The sequence below is a fragment of the Abramis brama genome, assembly GCF_963993115.1.
Source record: "Abramis brama genome assembly, chromosome: 13".
Classification (NCBI taxonomy): domain Eukaryota; kingdom Metazoa; phylum Chordata; class Actinopteri; order Cypriniformes; family Leuciscidae; genus Abramis; species Abramis brama.
This window is the reverse complement of record NC_139975.1, coordinates 33,686,865-33,705,952: the sequence shown is the minus strand read 5'-3', so window position 1 is coordinate 33,705,952 and position 19,088 is coordinate 33,686,865. Positions and strand designations below refer to the sequence as shown.

The window sequence follows — 19,088 nt, the reverse complement described above, 5'->3', positions numbered from 1 at the left end:
TAAAGTATCTTTTAAACAAATACACAAACGCGCTATATTAAATTAAATGTTCTAATAATATATAAATATTAGTAAAACAAAGAACATGTAGGAACTTGATTGGTGATATTATGAGGAGGTAAAAACTTTCTTTTTACTGATTGGGCCGCGCAGTGGCGCTCTTTGACGTAGCGCTTCTCTCATTGGTTAAACTCACGTGTCAGGCAGATTCCTGATAGTGGGCTCGACCAATCAGATGTTCCTCCGCGCTCTGCTCATACGGCTCTCGTGTTTCCCTCATTATCGTTCCTCACAGCTGTAACTCGAGTGTGAGTTGGACAGGTGAGTGCTAACTGAAGCTTACAGAACTAGAACAAACTATATATATTGTATACTGGGCTTCGAGCATAACTAATTTGTTAAAGTAAGTTTGGTTGTAGCGAACTATTCACTCGGAGTAAAACCTAAGATAGTATAAAGTGTGCAGTGAATGGTTATCCAGCGTAAGTTAATTAAGATGTAAGAGTAATTAGCAGTGTGTGTGTGATTGTTCTGTAGACTGCTGTCGGGAGCTGAGAGACACACACATGGCGACTCGTGTCAGACCGGTGAGTGTGTGAACACCTGAAACTCCTCACTATCACCTGAGTCAAGTCACCTCTGCTTATATACAGCGCTTTATACAAGACTGTTTCAAAGCAGCTTCACTCAATAATACACAATCAGCAATGTTGTTGAATAATAAGTGTATATAAACCCTATAACACTTGTGATGTTCCTGGTTAAAAATGACCGGCCTGAAAAAAATTGCTTATAAATCTCTCTTTATGCCACCTTATCACCAAATACTGGATTCAATCTTTTTGTCAACTTGTTTTCTTTAAAGTAGGACCAGTTTTGTGTGTTTGTTTTAGCCTGACTGATCTGAGCCTCGTTGGATAAAGGATAAAGTTCTCAAATCAGTGGAAAAAGAAAGCCTGTAATACTCAAAATACTCAAAACTAAAAATAGTTTGTTTGTGCACATGAACGTGTGTGTGTGTGTGTGTGTGTGTGTGTGTGCATAATAACCGAAAAAGGTGTTGCTTATAATGCCTACCCTTTATACATAATTATCTAATGAGCGCCACTTTTCTCTCTGGATTTGATTCATACGAAGTAAACAAACAGTTACATAAGACAATTTCCAAAATGTACATTCATGATTACAAAGGTACACATTTCAGATATTATTACAATAGTTTAAATATTGCATACACAAATCATTCATTTTAAATTATATAATTATTTACGTGTTGAATTTACAGAGTGAAATGCACAATTAATTTCTTAGCACAAATATTCCACAGTTAAACCCCATTGACGGATGTGCATCTGTGTTTTTGTGTTAGTTCTTGTCCTTACTTTTTTAAACACATCCATTCCTCTTAGTTTATACGGACTTTCTCTTATTGCGAACAGCCTCTGAATACAATTTGGAAGTCATTTTATTATATACTTTATACATTATCTGTGCAGTGTAACATTTCTCACATTATCACAGTTTATTCGCTATAATGGTGATGAAATGAAATGAGTTCTCAGATCAGTTGATATTTGACTGGTTTTGTCCGTCCTTCTGTTAGACTGTCTCACACATGAGTTATGTTGAATATCTGTCAGCTGTTAAATTTAACTACACAATTAGATAATACCAGTTTAGCTCAACCAGTGACCAAGCAATGCTTCATTTTGTTCAGTCTGTGTGTAAAAAGAGCATTAGTTATTACAGAGAAAACACACTTCAGCAAAACATGATCAGCTCAAAGTGTCTGAATCAGTTTTGGTCCAAAATGTTTATAAATGTCACTTGTAGTCACTGTATGAAGAATTATTGAGTATAATGTGTCACAGTTTACTTTATTTTGCTCTCCTCACTTACAGAAATGAACTATCGTGTCCTGCACACACTAGTGAAAAAATATCAAAAATTATATCTGGTGTCTGAATAATGTTTGGTTTGACTGTATGACCCCAACTCACTGCACAGTGACTCAGTTCACTTTTATTTATTGTCATTTGTGGATGTTTGTATTTATTGCTCTGTCTACTTGTGTTAAACGGTGTTAATTGTTCACCATAATGGCGCTGGTTGCAGCTGTTTGTGAGAGCGTGATGTTTTCCTCCGCAGAGCAGCAAGCGCTGTGCCGTCATCGGGGGCTCGGGGTTTCTGGGCCGGCACCTCGTGGAGCGGCTCGTGGAGCGCGGATACACCGTCAGTGTGTTCGATATCAGACAGGCCTACGAGCTTCCAGGAGTCACGTTCCACCTCGGAGACCTGTGTGACAAACAGGTGAGGAGGCTTCAGTGTCAGCACACACACACTCACACACTCTCACTCTCACACTCACACACACACACACACACACTCTTACTCACACACACACACACACACACACACACTCTCACACACACTCACTCTCTCTCTCTCACACACACTCTCTCTCACACACACACTCTCTCTCACACACACACTCTCTCTCACACACACTCTCTCTCACACACACTCTCTCTCACACACACACTCTCTCTCACACACACACTCTCTCTCACACACACACTCTCTCACACACACTCTCTCACACACACACACTCTCACACACACACACACACACACACACACACACACACACACACACACTCTCTCACACACACACACACACACACACACACACACACACACACACACACGAGGGGCTTTCGCACCGGAGGAACCTCTTCATAGTTCCTAGAACTGGATGTCGGCGTGTTCGCACCGCAGGATCTAGGAACTCTTGTGGAGGAACTAATTTACTCCTCCTTCAGAGTCGGTCTAAACCTGCGCTATAGGAACTACAGTGATGTCAGTGTTCGCTGATTGGCCGAACGCACTGAAACACCGGCACCCGCCATTTATTAAAAGGCTGTGAACACACAGATTATAGTCTATATATTTACTCCAGAAACGAACTCTACTACATGTAAAACAGTGATGGATGAATAATTATGAAGAAACATGATCATGTGTTTCTGCTCAGCAACACTGGACATCAAACACACGACATACACTAATAACTCGTCATCACTGTCTACTAGTGTATAACAGTTTAACTAATAACATATTAGACAGATAATAAACTGATGAACACGGAGAATGTGAGCGCTGTGAGCTCAGACTGGTGTTCTCAGAGCCGTCAAAATAAAGGTCAGAACAACAACTTACGTCACTTCAGAGCTCCTACTGGCGGTGCGAACGCAACCAGGGAAACTTCCTATGGGAACCACTAGCTCTCGGGAGCCGGTGAACTCCCGGTGTGAGAGCCCCAGTCTGCCGCCGATACCCCGTGGTCTCCTTCACACTCTCAGCTGTTCTGCTCTTGTCGTCTTCAGGCTTTGCTGTCGGCTCTGAGGGACGTGTCTCTCGTGTTTCACTGCGCCTCTCCGGCTCCGGGCAGCGACGACCGGTCCCTGTTCCAGAGGGTCAATGTCGACGGGACACGGACGGTCATACAGGCCTGTCTCGAGGCCGGAGTTCAGGTGTGTGTTATCATTCCTAGGGGTGTAACAATATATCATGTCACAGTATGTCGCAATACAAAAATGCAACTAGATGCAATAAAATTTACTGTGTGAGAAAATTCAAGTTTTCAGAGTTTTAGTGTCAGTTCTACATTAAACTACTATATATAATATTGAATATAATGTATAATAATGCGCTGGGGGGATATTTGTGTGTCCTGTTAATGCCAGATGTCTGATGTTACCAGTAAAAGTGGCCGACATTGTTTTAAATATATCTAGTCAGTGAAAGAGTTCAAGCATATTAGTCTAAAATAATCCTGTATTTTCAGCTTCATAATCATGAATATTGTTATTCTGGCGTCTCTATTGTCCTGTGCTTTTGGTTTCAGCACCAAGACTATTCATTTACACACACAATGTTACACCAAATTTAGCATTTTAATCAACAGTGCATTTTTTGTAAACATTTTATCATAAGTCTTGGAGTATCGCAATAATATGGTATTGTGATGTGTATCGAATCGTGACGTGAGGGACTCGTTACACCCCTAATAATTCCACATCGTGTGTAAGATTGGATATAACTACACAGAAAGCACTGGTAAGTGATGGTATCACACACACACATAATATTCACTTAAAGTCTACTAAAACTAAAGTAAATGAGCTAAAGTTCAACTAAACGTTTCTCTGGCCATCCCGTATTAAAATGTATCGTGTAAATAAATGTAATTTACACTGCCTTTCAAATGTTTAAGGTCAGTATGTTTATTTTCCTTTGAAAGAAATTAATACTTTTATTCAGCAAGGACGCATTAAATCTATCAAACATGCCAGTAAAGACATTTATAATGTTATAAAAGATTTCTAATAAAAATAAAAGTCTTTCTTATGAACAGTTCATTAAAAAATCCCTAAAAATGATTTTCCTCCCCTTTTTTTTTCAGCACAAACGTCTAAACATTCTCCAAACAAGATGCATTTACTTGAGAATGAAGATATTAAGTCTGTTTTTTTAGTTTTCTCAAGTTAATTGAGTTTATGCTTAAAAAAAATGCCAATGGGGTCAGAAATATGAATTGTTTTCAACATGGATAATAATCATAAATGTTTCTGATAATCAAATCATATTAGAGTGATTTCTGAAGTTTGTGACACTGAAGACTGGAGTAATGATGCTGAAAATTCAGCTTTGATCACAGGAATAAATAATTACTGTATTTTTGATCATATAAACAGCCTTGGTGAGCAGAAGAGACTTTCCAAACATAAAAATCAAATAAATCAGCCCAAGTATAAAGTACACGACTCACTCTGTTCATCAAATATCATTATTGTAATGTTTCTGTGATGTAAGCTGCCTCATGCTGAAGAATGAACATGTATTCGTTTGGTACATCAATACTGTTATAGTCTTGTACATTATGCACAGTGGCTCCATCTCGGTCCACCAAGGGTGTTCGTGTGTGTGTGTGTGGTAGTTGGCAGCATTGAGTCTATTTAATCTGGAATATTCTTTTACATTGTGTTCACAGAAACTGATATTGACCAGCAGTGCTAGTGTGGTGTTTGAAGGAACGGACATCAAGAATGGCAAAGAGGATTTGCCTTATGCAAAAAAGCCAATCGATTATTATACAGCGACCAAAATCCAGCAGGAGAAGGTGTGTATGAATCATATCTGGCATTATTTCTCTCCATTACTGTACTAGTATTGTATGGAAGCTTGTTTCCGCCACAGAATAAAAAATATAAAAGGTAATTGCGACTCATCTCATAATTCTGACTTTTTTCTCTCACAAATTGTGAGTTTACATCTAGCAATTCTGACTTTTTATCTTAGAACTGCGTGATATAAAGTCGCAATTGTGTTATAAAGTCTGAATTGTGAGATATAAACTCTCAATCCTGACTTTTTTTCTCAGAATTGCAACTTTATATCACGCAATTGGGAGATATAAAGTTAGAATTGCTTGTTATAAAGTTTATATTTTCACAAAAGTTTTTTTTTTCTTAGAATTGGACTTTATAACACACAATTGTGAGTTAATATCTTGCAATTCTGATACATAAAGTTTTATTCTGTGGCGGAAACCGTCTTCCATAGTCCTGCTCTTTAGCTCTCCTGAAATGAACCCTCCCTGAGGCTGGCTGATGTGTGTGATGATCTGTCTCTGCTCAGCTGGTGCTGGAGGCCTGCAGTAAAGAGAAGGGTTTCCTCACTGTCGCCATTCGTCCTCACGGCATCTTCGGGCCCCGGGACCCTCAGTTAGTGCCCATCCTGGTCGATTCGGCCCGCAGGGGAAAGATGAAGTTCATCATCGGGTGAGCGAGGGGGATGTTGGGCTGAAACACTTAAGCTAACTTTGATACAGGGTTCCCACGGCTCCTTGAAATCCTTGAGTTTGTGAATCTGAAAAAAAAACAAATCAAGGCCCTGGAAAGTTTTTACACACACACACACACACACACACACACATACGGGTCCTTGAAGGTGCTTGAATTTATGTTGTGCAAGAAGTTTTCTGGAAAACATTCCACGTTATTCCCTCCGGTGCGCTAATGTGTTGTTTCTCCAACACTTCATGGCAGGGCTGTGCAACTAATTGAATTTCGGTTTCGATTTTTGCTCCCAACGATCACCAAAATAGTACAATCGAGTAAAAACGATTATTTTGCCATGTTCTGTTTTGCAAGAACGCTCTTATTGTGTCTTGTGTTCTGAATGACACGCGCACGTCCGCCCTCCCGAAGCCGTAACTCTCTCAGCTTGAATGTTTAAACTGATAAGACTTAAAGAAGTGAAAATGATCAACTTTAGTTACGATGCAATGCTGGCACGATGTCCCGACTCCTAAACGCGAGAGTGTAGTTTCAATGCTTGCCTTGTCCAACCCATTCAGAGAGACGGAGAGAGAGAGAAGACGCAGCACCGCTAACACTCACGCGGTTTGTGAAATTGCGTCTTTGCGAAAGTTTTAAAATTATAGATTTGATTTTATAATCTGTGTGGATTAATTTAGGCGACTCATACAATCTACATGCTAAAGTGAATCAATGTTTGTGGGGGAATTTCCTGCATTATAAGTGGTAGACCTGCGGGAAAATTAAAACACTTGTTGAGGTATTATCTGTTATATTATTTATTTTAATAGTTCAAAAAGTACAATAAACGTTCAAATTTCAATTTAAGAATTGTTGAAAGGTGTCTTTTTAATAAATGCAACACGTTCCCAAAGTCATGTGAAATAATCGATTTCAATACTGACCAAAATAATCGTGATTATGATTTTTTCCGTAATCGAGCAGCCCTACTTCATGGCCTATAAACACTAGCTTGCTTGATTTACGTTAGTTACGCGCGTTTACACATTACGTTAAAGGAGTAGTCCACTTTAAAATGAAAGTTAGCCCATGATTTACTCCCCTCAAGCCGTCCTAGCCTTTATATAGGGAGCTATTCAGTTGGTGACAGGACATTACACAAGTGTGTGTTTTTTAACTCCTCCAGATGGCACTTATCTCACTTCCAAAAAGGGAAACAAGTCGGCACACCATGGCTCCAAAAATATGAAAATTTAATAATAGACTCACACACAGACTAAGTCTGACGAAGAGCCTATGCGCTCGATGTTTCCACCTGTGTGTGTGTCTATTATTAAATTTTCACATTTTTGGAGCCATGATGTGCCGACTTGTTTTCCTTTTTTATTAATTTTCTTGCCGAACACCAAATTTGAGCAACATATTGCCTTGGATGAGCGTGCTTTAGATCTGATTTTACTTTTCTCACTTCAAAAAATTGATTTTAAGGGCCTCCACTCTATTTTAAAGTGAAATATTGCATTTATTGAAAAAAATAAAATAAAATGTATATATTAGTTCTAATGGAAAAAAAGCTCATAAAAATTGTATCAATATTGCATAGTATCATAAATTCCCTTCAAAATTCTAAATAATAATCCAAAAATATTATTGAACAAAAATATATTACATTGGTTTTCCTGGAAAAAAAAGTTACATTTCTAGGTTTCGGTCACTTTTGACCGCGACGGAGCCAAGTGTGACCCCTAAATGAAGAGGACCAGAGGGTTGAGTCCTTGAATTTGAGGGAATTGGACTGGAAAGTCCTTGAAAGGTCCTTGAATTTGACGTTAACCCTGTTGATAAATTAGTGAAGTTGTTAGGCTTTTGTTAAGAACATTTCAAATATCAGAATAAAAAGTGACCTAACTATTGAGAAATGTGTCCTTATGATTGGAAAAACTGTAATAAAACTACATGCCAAAGGAAAAAGGCTCCTCTAAGGTCTCAGTGGCAGAGCGGGTTAGTCCACTAGGTGGCAGAATCACACCTGCAGTATTACCTTGACTGTCAGTCAGCATTCCTCTGACATGAAATGTTATATTAGTAAACACAGCAGTAGGAACATAACGATGAAGAATATCGGTTTCAGAGCAAGAAATCAACAAAATGAGACCAAAGAGCATCTCCACTGAACCAGTACCCTCTAGAAGTGTTAGATTACTCTGATACTGCAAAGCAGAGCGCACTGAGCTCAGCCCATAGTGGAGGTAATGGTCCCGCACTGCACAGTTTGGGTTCCTCAGTCACAGCCGGGAGCAGTCGCTTGTTTTGGGGAACTAAACAGACAATGAAAAAAATACATATTCTTATTCCTCTCTTTGGCTTATTGCTCACTGTGACCACGTATTGTGATGGAGATAGACGAGTTATGGGTTTTTCAATGGCTACCAGTTGCTTTATTTTCAGTGACACCATTGGCTAGAGAGCAGCTGGCTAACTCAAGTGTACACCTGTTACTTAAACACTTTAACACATTTCAGTTATTTTTCTAATCTAATTAGGAATATTTAAAAGCACCCTGATTTATCCATTGATAATGCTGTTGGTAAACTGTCCAGTTGACTCGAGGTAGAGTTTACACTTTTGTAGGGCATTTGGAAGAACTTAAAGGGGTAATGACATGAGAAATCAAACTTGCTTTGATCTTTTGACATCTAACACCGTGTCCTAACCATGCGATAAGATTCCAGCGACAAATAATTTGTCTGTCCACATTAGACGCTACTCTGAGATCAATGAAATCAATCAAAACTCACAGCCAATCAGAACAGCGTATGGGCGGACTCAGACAATCAGAACAGCGTGTGGGCGGAGTCAGCCAATCAGAACAGCGTGTGGGCGGAGTCAGCCAATCAGAACAGCGTATGGGCGGAGTCAGCCAATCAGAACAGCGTATGGGCGGAGTCAGCCAATCAGAACAACGTGTGGGCGGAGTCTTGTGGCAAGCGCACAAGACTACATGTAACATATACCTGCAGCATATATATATATATATCAGTGGCGATTTCTTTAAGACTGCAAGGGAAGCTCGGCTTCCCCTATAATGTCGAAAAATGAATGGTCAAATATGTACTATTGTATTAACATTTTATTGACTAAAAATGCGTTAGAAAATGTTCATCTCAAAGACGAGTTCGTTCAGAATCAGCTACATACCGCAGGTCGGCTGACTCGATCTCCTTCTCATACATTCCCGTAGCGTCACAGTGCATTTCCCCGTTGAAGCCCAGCTTCCATTGACTTCAATGGGGCTGCTTTGAACAGTTTTTTTCAGCGCTTCGAAACTAGACGGTCATTGGAATGCTGCGATTATGTCCCGCCCATGGAAGCTCAGCTTCTCTGGGGGTGAATGAGGAGTGGGCTGGCCTGGACTCCGGGCTTCCGCGTGATGATTGGACGGTCTGTTAAACGGCTGCATCTCCTTTTGACTGACAGCGATTTTGTACTATAAGGAATCACTGAAGCTATTCGCGCTCAGTCCCATCGCGGATTTCTCAAGTACAGTCGAAATAAAAACTGCTGCAACCTATTTCTTGATATTTGCTTGGCGAAATTGCTTGATTTTCATCATACATTTCACACAATTATACACCACATTCCTTGTTTCAGTTTTACAGAGTTTAAAATTTTTTTTTTAGATCGTTCATTCATTCATTCATATAGTAGGCTAGGCTAGCGTCGTGGGTGAAACTGCACACGATGGCAGACAGTGCTAATATTGTCGACCTGATTTTGGCGAAGCCATTTGAAAGTGTTCCTTACGAGGAAAAACTTAGAATTAAACAGCAGGGCAGATCAACACCTAAGATTGATTTAGTGCAAAAGATAGGGAAAAATAACAGGTCTTTTCAGCTCTCCTGGTATGACAAAATTAGCTGGCTGACTGGAAGTGCTGTGACAAATAAAATGTACTGCTGGCCATGTCTCTAGATGAAACCATCTCACGGATGTGTTGTTTGGTCAAAGGTGGGGTTTGGAGATCTGAATAACTTTGACAGGGCATATAAAAGACATGAAAAGAGCAATGCACATGTGAATGCATGTGCAAGATTAAGTTGCATGGGCAGGATCAGGGTTGAGCATGCAATCAATGAAGGTGCTCGCATTCAAGTGGCTAAACATAATGAAACAGTCAAACAAAACAGGGCCTTCCTAAACCGCCTTATTGATGTGACATCCTTGCTTGGCCGGCAGGAGCTGTCATTTAGGGGACATGATGAGAGTAGTGAATCATCCAACAAGGGGAATTACAGGGAGTTCACAGAAACATTAGCTAAATATGACTCTGTCCTGTCCACACAATTCGAGTCCTCAACTGTGTTTTCTGGTATGTCCCATACTATTCAAAATGACTTGATCTCTGCTCTTGCAGCCACCGTTTCTGATCAGATCAGAGATGAAATTCAGGATGCTCCCTTTTTTGGATGGCAGGTGGATGAAACAACTGATATATCCTGCCGTGCCCAACTCTCTGTCATTGTTCGCTATGTAGATAGTGCAGGTAAAATTCAGGAGCGCTTTATTGGATTTTTTGATGTTTCTGGGGGGCGAGATGCCCAGTCCGTTTTTGATGTATTAAATGAGAACATGCAGGGCTACAATTTTAAGGATAAGCTTGTGGCACAGACCTATGATGGAGCTGCTGTCATGGCTTCAGATCTCAATGGTCTGCAGGCCAAAGTGAAAGCAATAGCCCCCAGTGCAATGTTTGTGCATTGCTATGCACACAGACTGAATCTGGTGCTGTCACAGGGGGCTAAATGCTTGCCTGAGTGCAGAATTTTTTTTGCATCACTCTCTGGATTTGCCACATTTTTTTCAAAATCCACAAAGAGGACATCTTTTCTGGAGTCTGCAGGCTGTTCAAGGTTGCCCAGAAACGCTCCTACTCGATGGAATTTCACATCACTGATAGTGAGCACTGTGGCAAACAATTATGATGGCCTCCTGCAGACATTTGAGAACATCATTGCAGACACGACAATGGATGATGATACACTGGATTGTGCCAAAGGCTTTGTGAGGAAACTGGAGGATTTTGAGTTTGTGTTCATGTTGTACACATATGAACAAATCTTCTCTGAGACTGATGTGGTCTTTGATATTGTCCAGCAGAGGGCGATGGATGTTCTTTACTGCAAGAAAAGAATTGAATCTCTTCTTGCATTTGTCAAAGAGAAGAGGTCAGAGGGGGCTTTCCAAGCTGTTTATGCCAAAACAGCAGATCTCACATCAGACCCATGAGATGAGCCCATGAGAAAGCGCCGTCTGACCCAATTGCAGGATCCCCAAGAGCGATACAGAAATCTGTACATGGCCATCCTTGATAACATCTTGGAGCAGATTCCTCGACGTTTTTCAAATTTGGAAAGTATGCTCTTCTTAGAATTAGTCAATCCAGGGAAATTTGATGACATGAGACAGGTATTTCCAGAGGAGGCCTTCCAAAGTGTCCTGAAAAGTTATGGCCATCACTTTGATTCAGGGAGACTGAGGTCAGAACTTCAAGTCCTGTATTCAGATCAGGACTTGCAGGGTAACAGGGGAAAGCTGTGTGATTATTTGGTGTTCCTTAAAGACACGGAGTTGGACAGTGCAATGCCTCAGCTTTACAAACTGTTCTCATTAGTGGCAACAATTGGAGCAACATCTGCAGGTGTAGAAAGGAGCTTCTCCTGTTTAAAGCGGCTCAAGTCCTACACCCGTAACACAATGGGCCAAGGCCGTTTAAGCAGCCTAGCTCTGCTGGCCATTGAGAGGACACTGGTCAAGTCACTGGAAAAGACGCCTAGTTGGTACAACAGGGTCACAGACCATTTTCTTGAAAAGGAACGTAGGGCAGAATTTACTTTTAAATAAATGGACAATTTTATGATGTAGGCCGAAAATGAGCTTCCCCTCTTTGACAGACCAGTAGCCGCCACTGATATATATATATATATATATATATATATAATATATATATATATATATATATATATATATATATATATATATATATAGCACCAGAGAGTAATCTTGACGGCACTCGCAAGAAAATGGATAAGCAGCTACACAATCAAATTGACAAATATTACACCATTTAAACATTATTCAAACACATAGGCTACTGAGTTACTAAAACAATCTTTGTCAAATACACTTGTTTGTTCACAGTTTGAGCGTTCTTGTTTCCATTTGTTTAAGGTGAATTATCCATTGTTGCTTTTACAGCTTCAAAGCTGGAGCACTAAATGATATTCAGAGTCACATGACACGCTTTTAACATTAAATAAAGCACATAAACAGCACCTGAGATTATCACTGCCACACTTTGTGTTTGTTGTTCCAGCGCGACGTCGCAGAAAAATAGAAACCGTTTCTAAAATGGAGTCGTCGCGTGTCGCCGTGTCGCGGCTGGTTAGGACAAACACACTGATTAACATGGAAAAGAGGCATTTATCGCGCGTCGCGTGTAGTTAGCACACGGAGTAAGAGGTTTTTGTACCATTAAAACACCCTGCAAGTTTCATAGCTTAAATTATTCTCATGATCAAAGCGTTTATTTACTAAAGCTCCAAAAACGGCTCGTTGGGATATTGTGGGATCTGTGATGTCACACGGGCACATTTGCATATGCCCGCCTCTAGAGCTAGACATTAGCGAATAGTTATGAATCGTCGCACCATAGGCCCCGCCCACTGGTGTTCAGGCACGTAACGGCTGGTATTAGCCTACGCTGGTCAAAAGAAGCCATTATAATGACTGACACCGTACACTTACACAGATGTGTGTGTTCAGTTTCTGACGTCTCCACTCGCTCGGGTCTGTCCACAGCAGGACAGGTGGAGGAGTGAACAGGAGTGTACAGGAACGCTCGCTTCGAGGTGTCCTGTTAAACGGCTGGTTTGGGTCTCTGGACGGACTTCAGGAGGATCCCAACGTCAGGAACAAGCGGATGGTTCATTTCTAATGGCGTCCTGGATCCATATGTGTTTGTTCGGAGCGTTTGACTGCAAACGAGGCACAGTGTAATGGAGAACGTGTACTGACGAAAGCAGCAGTAAGATGTGTTGATCAGCAGCTTCATCATAATGCTTTCTGAAAATGATGGTTTTATATGGAGACTGTGTTTAAAGCATGCAATAGCGAGTGGGCGTTGATGCTGTTTCCTATCCAGTGACGTTAGCTAATCATAACAGTGGCCGTTTACTGAGAAGCCTTAAAGGAGCCGCACACTAAAAACGGCTCAGAATGAGGGTTAAACTTTGTGCATTATAAGAGAACCTCAAGGAACATTAAAATAATAATAAAAAGAGTCGATCTTTCAGTCTCTGCTCTTCAGTTGATGAACAAAGCGTTATAGCTCCTCTCATCCAATCAATCGCAACAAGCTTTGTGCTTCACTTATGATTTGAAACCAAGTCTCAGCTTTCAAATTCTGTCCATTTTATTATGAAATTCAAGCAATGAATAACGTTTTGGCTCCTTTTTACAAGATGTAACATTAGTCTCTGGTGTACCTTAATGTTTCTGTGAAGTTTCGGCTAAAAATACCCCACAGATCATTTATTACACCATGTTGTAAATGCCCATTTTTGAGTGGAAGGAAAAACATGCTATTTTCGTGCTTGTATCTTTAAATGCAAATGAGCTGCTGCTTCCTGCCCCCATATCCAGAAGAGGAGATAGATAGATAGATAGATAGATAGATAGATAGATAGATAGATAGATAGATAGATAGATAGATAGATAGATAGATAGATAGATAGATAGATAGATAGATAGATAGATAGATAGATAGATATCTTTTTTTTTGCTGATCTGATCACTGGCTCAAAAACCATAAATGATCCGAACCATGAACTTTGCTTTTCATTTATTACTTAAAGCTCATTTGAAGTTCTTTGATACTACATCAAACTACTAGCCTAACTGATAAAGTTCACACATTATTTAAAACAAGTGAACAGTCAGTAATAAAATAGGAACAAATACACAAATTACATCAGAGATGAAACTAAATAAAGTTACAAAGTCTAACAGTAGTATTCAGGTACAGAAATGAATAATTAAGCCTAAATGTAAAATAACACTATTTGTTCACTGTAGAAATTAAATAGTTTCATATTTGTTAAAGCTGTGTTTTGTTGTTTTATTAATATTAATGACAGACAACAGAAGGAATATTAGGCTGCTGTCACTTTAAGACCGAGTGAGTGAACTGACAAACATCCGTTTCTTTCTCAACTGTTCACTTCTGACAGAACCGAGAGAAAACTTGCAGAGACGGGCATTTAGACACGATTTGGTGTTTATGTGTCCATTCAAGGGCAAGGAAGCATGAAAGAGGAATCAATTCAGTGTTCGAGCGCTGTCTGAAACACACACTCTCTCTGTCTCTGTGTGTGCTTCGGGTGTGTGCGGCCGTGTGCACAGATAAAGCGCAAGTCACGATTTTCACCTCTTCTTCTGCGTTTACAATTATTTGAATGTGTAAATTATGGAGCTTATAATAAGACAAAATTATTTGAATTTGAATTATTGACGAGTGTAATCTACCAAAATGAATATTATGTGGAATTTTAAATAGTTCTGAATTTGATTTCTTTAAACGAATATTGAACATTTGAAATTTACCGAATTTAAATGTTTTATGGCTGATTTTTTTTTCACGTATTTTCAAACAGCTGCTTTTTTGTTCTCAATTCAAATATCCAGTTTTAAAAACAGATTCAAGTTTTCAAGATAATAAATTCAGTGCTGTCTGACTCTGATTGCAGAGACGGATCCAATCTGGTGGACTTCACCTATGTGGAGAATGTGGTTCATGGGCATATCTTAGCCGCTGAACACCTGAAGGCTGATTCCCCGCTCTGCGCTCAGGTATGTGGACCAGAGACCGAAGGAGAGCCTCTAGAGCCGCTGTCTTAGATCTAGTCCCACGTGTGTGTGTGTGTGTGTGTGTGTGTGTGTGTGTGTGTGTGTGTACTGTGTAAACATCCCGCATTACTGATACATAAAGCTTTGACTATCATATCCAGGGAAATGCAGTGATTAAACACTCCCTCATAGGGGTTTTCAGTCATTCATAAAGTGCAGCGACGGTCAATGAGTCTCTTTATATGCAGATTTTTAGCACAACCTGAGAGACCTTGAGTTTTGTCATGCAGTTGTCCAGTCAGGGAACATGAGGATTTCCTCGATGCTCTGGAAAACAAACATGGTGTGGTGTTTTTGGGGTATTTTGTAAGATGCGGCCAATAGGAGCTTGGGACAGCTAAAATATCTGTTTGATTAGCTGTCTTTCACACCAGTAAAGCCCTATTCGGACGGGACTAGTTTAACATGATAAAGGAGGGGTAGAGTCATTATCACCAGAGCTTCTCTGTGACTTTAGTCCCGTCTGAATGTGCATCTCAGTGATCATGACGGACAATATCAGTAAAGATTACAGCGACTTTTCCCGTGCGACTAGACCCGCTGTATATGTGTACGTAAATATTCTGTCATTTCCTGTTTAAAAGTAGTTTTCCGCTGTTCTTCAAGTATGGAGACGCTTGAAGCGTTCAGTCGCGTTCTAGACGCTGGGACGAGTCTGTGGCAAAACTCAAGTGTTTCACACACCATTCAGATCAGAGAGAAGATCGACAGCACTTGTTAGAGGCACAAACATCTTTTAGAGTTAGATAAGTGTCTATTACCAACACAATCCAATCTGAAGTTAATTAATACACCGTTCGACTGGACACTGTTTTATACACATAAATATAGGTTATATGTGTTTGTGGACGTGATATCAGGAAGCAGCGTAACACACATGACGACAGGAGTGACGGCGGTGTGTAAATCGAGTTCCTCTCCCACTTCTGCTAGTTTACTGAGATCTCTTATCCTGTGTGAGTTGGCCATTAATATTACAGACGTCCTGTGGTAAAATTACATTACTCCATCTCCCCTTGTAGAGCTAATCCTGTCCGAATAGGGCTTAAGAGTGTATGATCTGACTCTTGCAGTAACCCACATTAGCTGGCTAATGAACTACCAGTAGCATGTTATATTATCATAAATGCTCTTTCACCTTTTGCAACTAATATGAGCTGTTTATTTATCATGAGAGAGGCCATGTTAGTAGTAGTAGTAGTAGTAGTAGCAAAACCCATTAAGCAATGGTTAATTATGCATTGCTGAGAAATGCTGCCCCACAGCGTGCCAGAAACATGACAGGGCAGAGCTTCCTCTGTGTGAAAGTGCTTGAATATCACAGGTGTTGCTCACATACAGTATCTGAGAACCTCATAAAAGCGCTTTGTTTGGTGAACTTGTGGCTAATGGTTCTGCTGAACACATGAACATTTTGACACTGCTAGCAAACAGCTCTTGTGTGAACGTTTGGCAAATATTAAATTCTTCCACTGTTGGTAAAAAGTTATAGCAAACCTGTGGGAGCAACGGATGGACAATCATCACCGTTAACTTGGTTTAAAGTTTAAAGTCCACCACATAGACATATAAACAACATTAAAAGCTGGACTTTCACCACAGGGGGACTTTAAGGGCCCTATCTTATTTGGTCCGGATTTTCGGACTTTTCAGTTTGATCCGAATCAAAATTACAGGTGTGAAACCAGACGAAATTTGGTCCGATGAAAAGAGGTAGTCTCGGTCCGGATCAAGCTGAACAAAGGTTTGGTTCGGTTCTAGTGTGAACGCATTTTCTGTTTGGTTCGGACTTTCAGAACATTTACTGGAAGTTCCGGTGGTTCCCGCAGGATTGCTTGAGTCTTCTCCTCCTTTCCTGCAGGCGTCCATAAAATGTTCCCACAACGAGGACGTTGATTTGGCGAATGTGAGCTAGCCTGGAGTATAGCTGGAGCTGCGGCGAGTAATGCCGTAATAATAACAGTATAGCGGCAACGATATGCGTCTGTTCATTCATTCCTGTCAAAGTGACCCGGCGAACTGACAACACGCTGACGTCAGACGCACGTCTGTTTACAAACCAATCAATGTCGAGATGCAGCCCACATAGATGATGCATAATTGCAATGTGAAACCAAAACTAACCGAATGTATAAAATGTATCAAAACATGAACTTTGGTGTGGACTCTCAGCTGTGAGACATTTATTAAACCAAAGCTGTACCTCATCCAGTTTCACTGCTCTCGCACTAACAGGCTTACCACATCACGAATGACGAGCCGGTGCGCTTCTGGGACTTCATGTCGCAGGTCCTGGTGGGTCTGGGCTACAGCGCTCCTCGGCTGCACCTGCCCTACGCGCTGGTGTACGGGTTAGCTCTGCTGCTGTGGCTGATCGCGCTCGTGCTGCGCCCGCTCGTGCAGATCAAGCCCACCTTCACCCCCATGCGGGTCGCCCTGGCCGGCACACACCACTACTACAGCTGCGCTCGGGCCAAGCAGGACCTGGGCTACCGGCCCCCGGTGGGCTTGCAGGAGGCCATCGCGCGCACCGTGGAGAGCTACCCGCACCTGCGCCAGGGGGCGTAGCAGAGCTCGAGGATCTGCGGGATCAACAACGCACTTACAGGAGCAGTTCACTTCAGAACTGACATTCCCTGATCACGTACGTCATGCTCATGTCTTTCTTTCTTCAGTGGAAAAGAAATGAAGGTTTTTGAGGAAAACGTTCCAGGATTTTCTCCATATAGTGACTCCAATGGGGTCCAACGGGTTGAAGGTCCAAGTGTCCAGCCGAGGAATAAGAGTCTTATCCAGACAAACGAGCGGCCATTTTATAACAGAAATAAAAACATTTATATACTTTTTAATCATAAACGCTCGGCAAATCATTGTTTTACCTTTTGTTTATTAATTTCTTTTGTAAATGCCGTTTAATTTAGTCTTTGTAAACACTAGGTCTGTTCTTCCGCCTACGTCACACTTGACCTTTCAGCGTAATGTGTGGCGTATCACAGCTAGTGCAAGATGAGCATCTGTGGTCAAGTGAATAAGTGAATGAATGAATGAATGAATGAATGAATGATGGTTTGTCTAGATAAGACTCTTACTCCTCGGCTGGATCGTGTCGAGACTTTGAAGCTGCTCTGAAACTCACGTCTGGACCTTCGACCCGTTGGACCCCATTGAAGACACTATATGGAGAAAAATCCTGGAATGTTTTCCTCAAAAACCTTAATTTTTCCACTGAAGAAAGAAAGACATGAGCATCTTAGGTGACGTGGGGGAGAGTAAACTATCAGGAGATTTTAATTCTGAAGTGAACTCCTCCTTTAATCATTCCTATGCTAAACGTGCCTTTCCACCAGGACTAACAGCATGTGATGTTGGATTCAGATGGTAATGTGGACGATTGTCTCTTCCGACTTTGGTCCTAAAGAATTCCGACTATGTGAGAGCTATTCAGTTTTCTGAAACTTGTCAGTATAAATTTCACATCAAGTTTCTAATTGTCACGTTCCTTTTTCAGTACAACATGAAATGGCATTCACTTCCTGTTCTACTCTTTTTAAAGGGATATTTCACTTAAGAATGTACTTTGTCATTCCAAACCCATAAGAGTTTTTCCTTCATCTTCAAAACACGGAAGATATTTTTAATTAGATTTACTTGAGGTTTCTTGTCACCAATTGAAAGTTAATTACAGCAAAACTTGACTCTTCAGAAATGTTCATAAAGACATTAAGTGTAAATGTAATCTATGGAAAAATGTGGTGTGCGATAACTTAAATAAGCTGTTCTATATGCGATATGATATTGCTTTAAGTGTGTAAAATCAATTTAAATTAAAAAATGAAAATGAAAAATGTTTCTCATTCTTTCTGTGAAAATAAAGCATCACTACACCTTCTGAGAGTGAACTGCAGAGTTTTAGCTTTACAGAAATAATGTCTCAAATCTGACAATGGCATTTTAACATCAAAAACCTTTTGCTCAACTTGATGTATAGTTATATCAACCTGAAAACTTCACTTTAAGAACATCCAGGTAAACAAAAGCACCTGAAACTAGGGGTGGACGATTAGTTAATTTAGTTATTTAATTTATCTTTGTTATTAAAAATAAGAACAAAGAGGCAAATAAAGTAAACAGTGCTTTAGGTTTTTCATGTACATTAGATTAAACCGTAGCATTTTAATAAGAATCAATACAGAAACTGAATAATCAAATGTAAAAATAAAACACTGCGTAGTCTTCACTTGAATTAAATCTACAGTGCTTCATAACACAGCTACAAAAGTC

The 19,088-nt window shown here is 40.4% G+C and overlaps 1 protein-coding gene across 1 annotated transcript; it reads left to right on the top strand.

Moving 5' to 3' along the window:
• The first annotated feature begins 259 nt into the window (after nt 1-259).
• Nucleotides 260-18,633, top strand: nsdhl (NAD(P) dependent 3-beta-hydroxysteroid dehydrogenase NSDHL). The gene is made up of 8 exons (XM_084132275.1): nt 260-321; nt 538-587; nt 2,149-2,310; nt 3,387-3,533; nt 5,054-5,182; nt 5,701-5,843; nt 14,648-14,750; nt 17,043-18,633. Exons 2-8 carry the CDS (start codon nt 567-569, stop codon nt 17,373-17,375), a joined length of 1,038 nt encoding a protein of 345 aa, XP_083988401.1. The 5' UTR covers nt 260-321; nt 538-566; the 3' UTR covers nt 17,376-18,633.
• Nucleotides 18,634-19,088: the final 455 nt, after the last annotated feature.

What these genes read in the sequence shown, in the direction of transcription:
- nsdhl (XM_084132275.1), top strand. Translation starts at nt 567, where the DNA reads ATGGCGACTCGTGTCAGACCG. An exon ending in CCAAAATCCAGCAGGAGAAG is followed by an intron (nt 5,183 to 5,700) that starts GTGTGTATGAAT and finishes GTCTCTGCTCAG; the next exon opens with CTGGTGCTGGAGGCCTGCAG. An exon ending in ATTCCCCGCTCTGCGCTCAG is followed by an intron (nt 14,751 to 17,042) that starts GTATGTGGACCA and finishes TCGCACTAACAG; the next exon opens with GCTTACCACATCACGAATGA.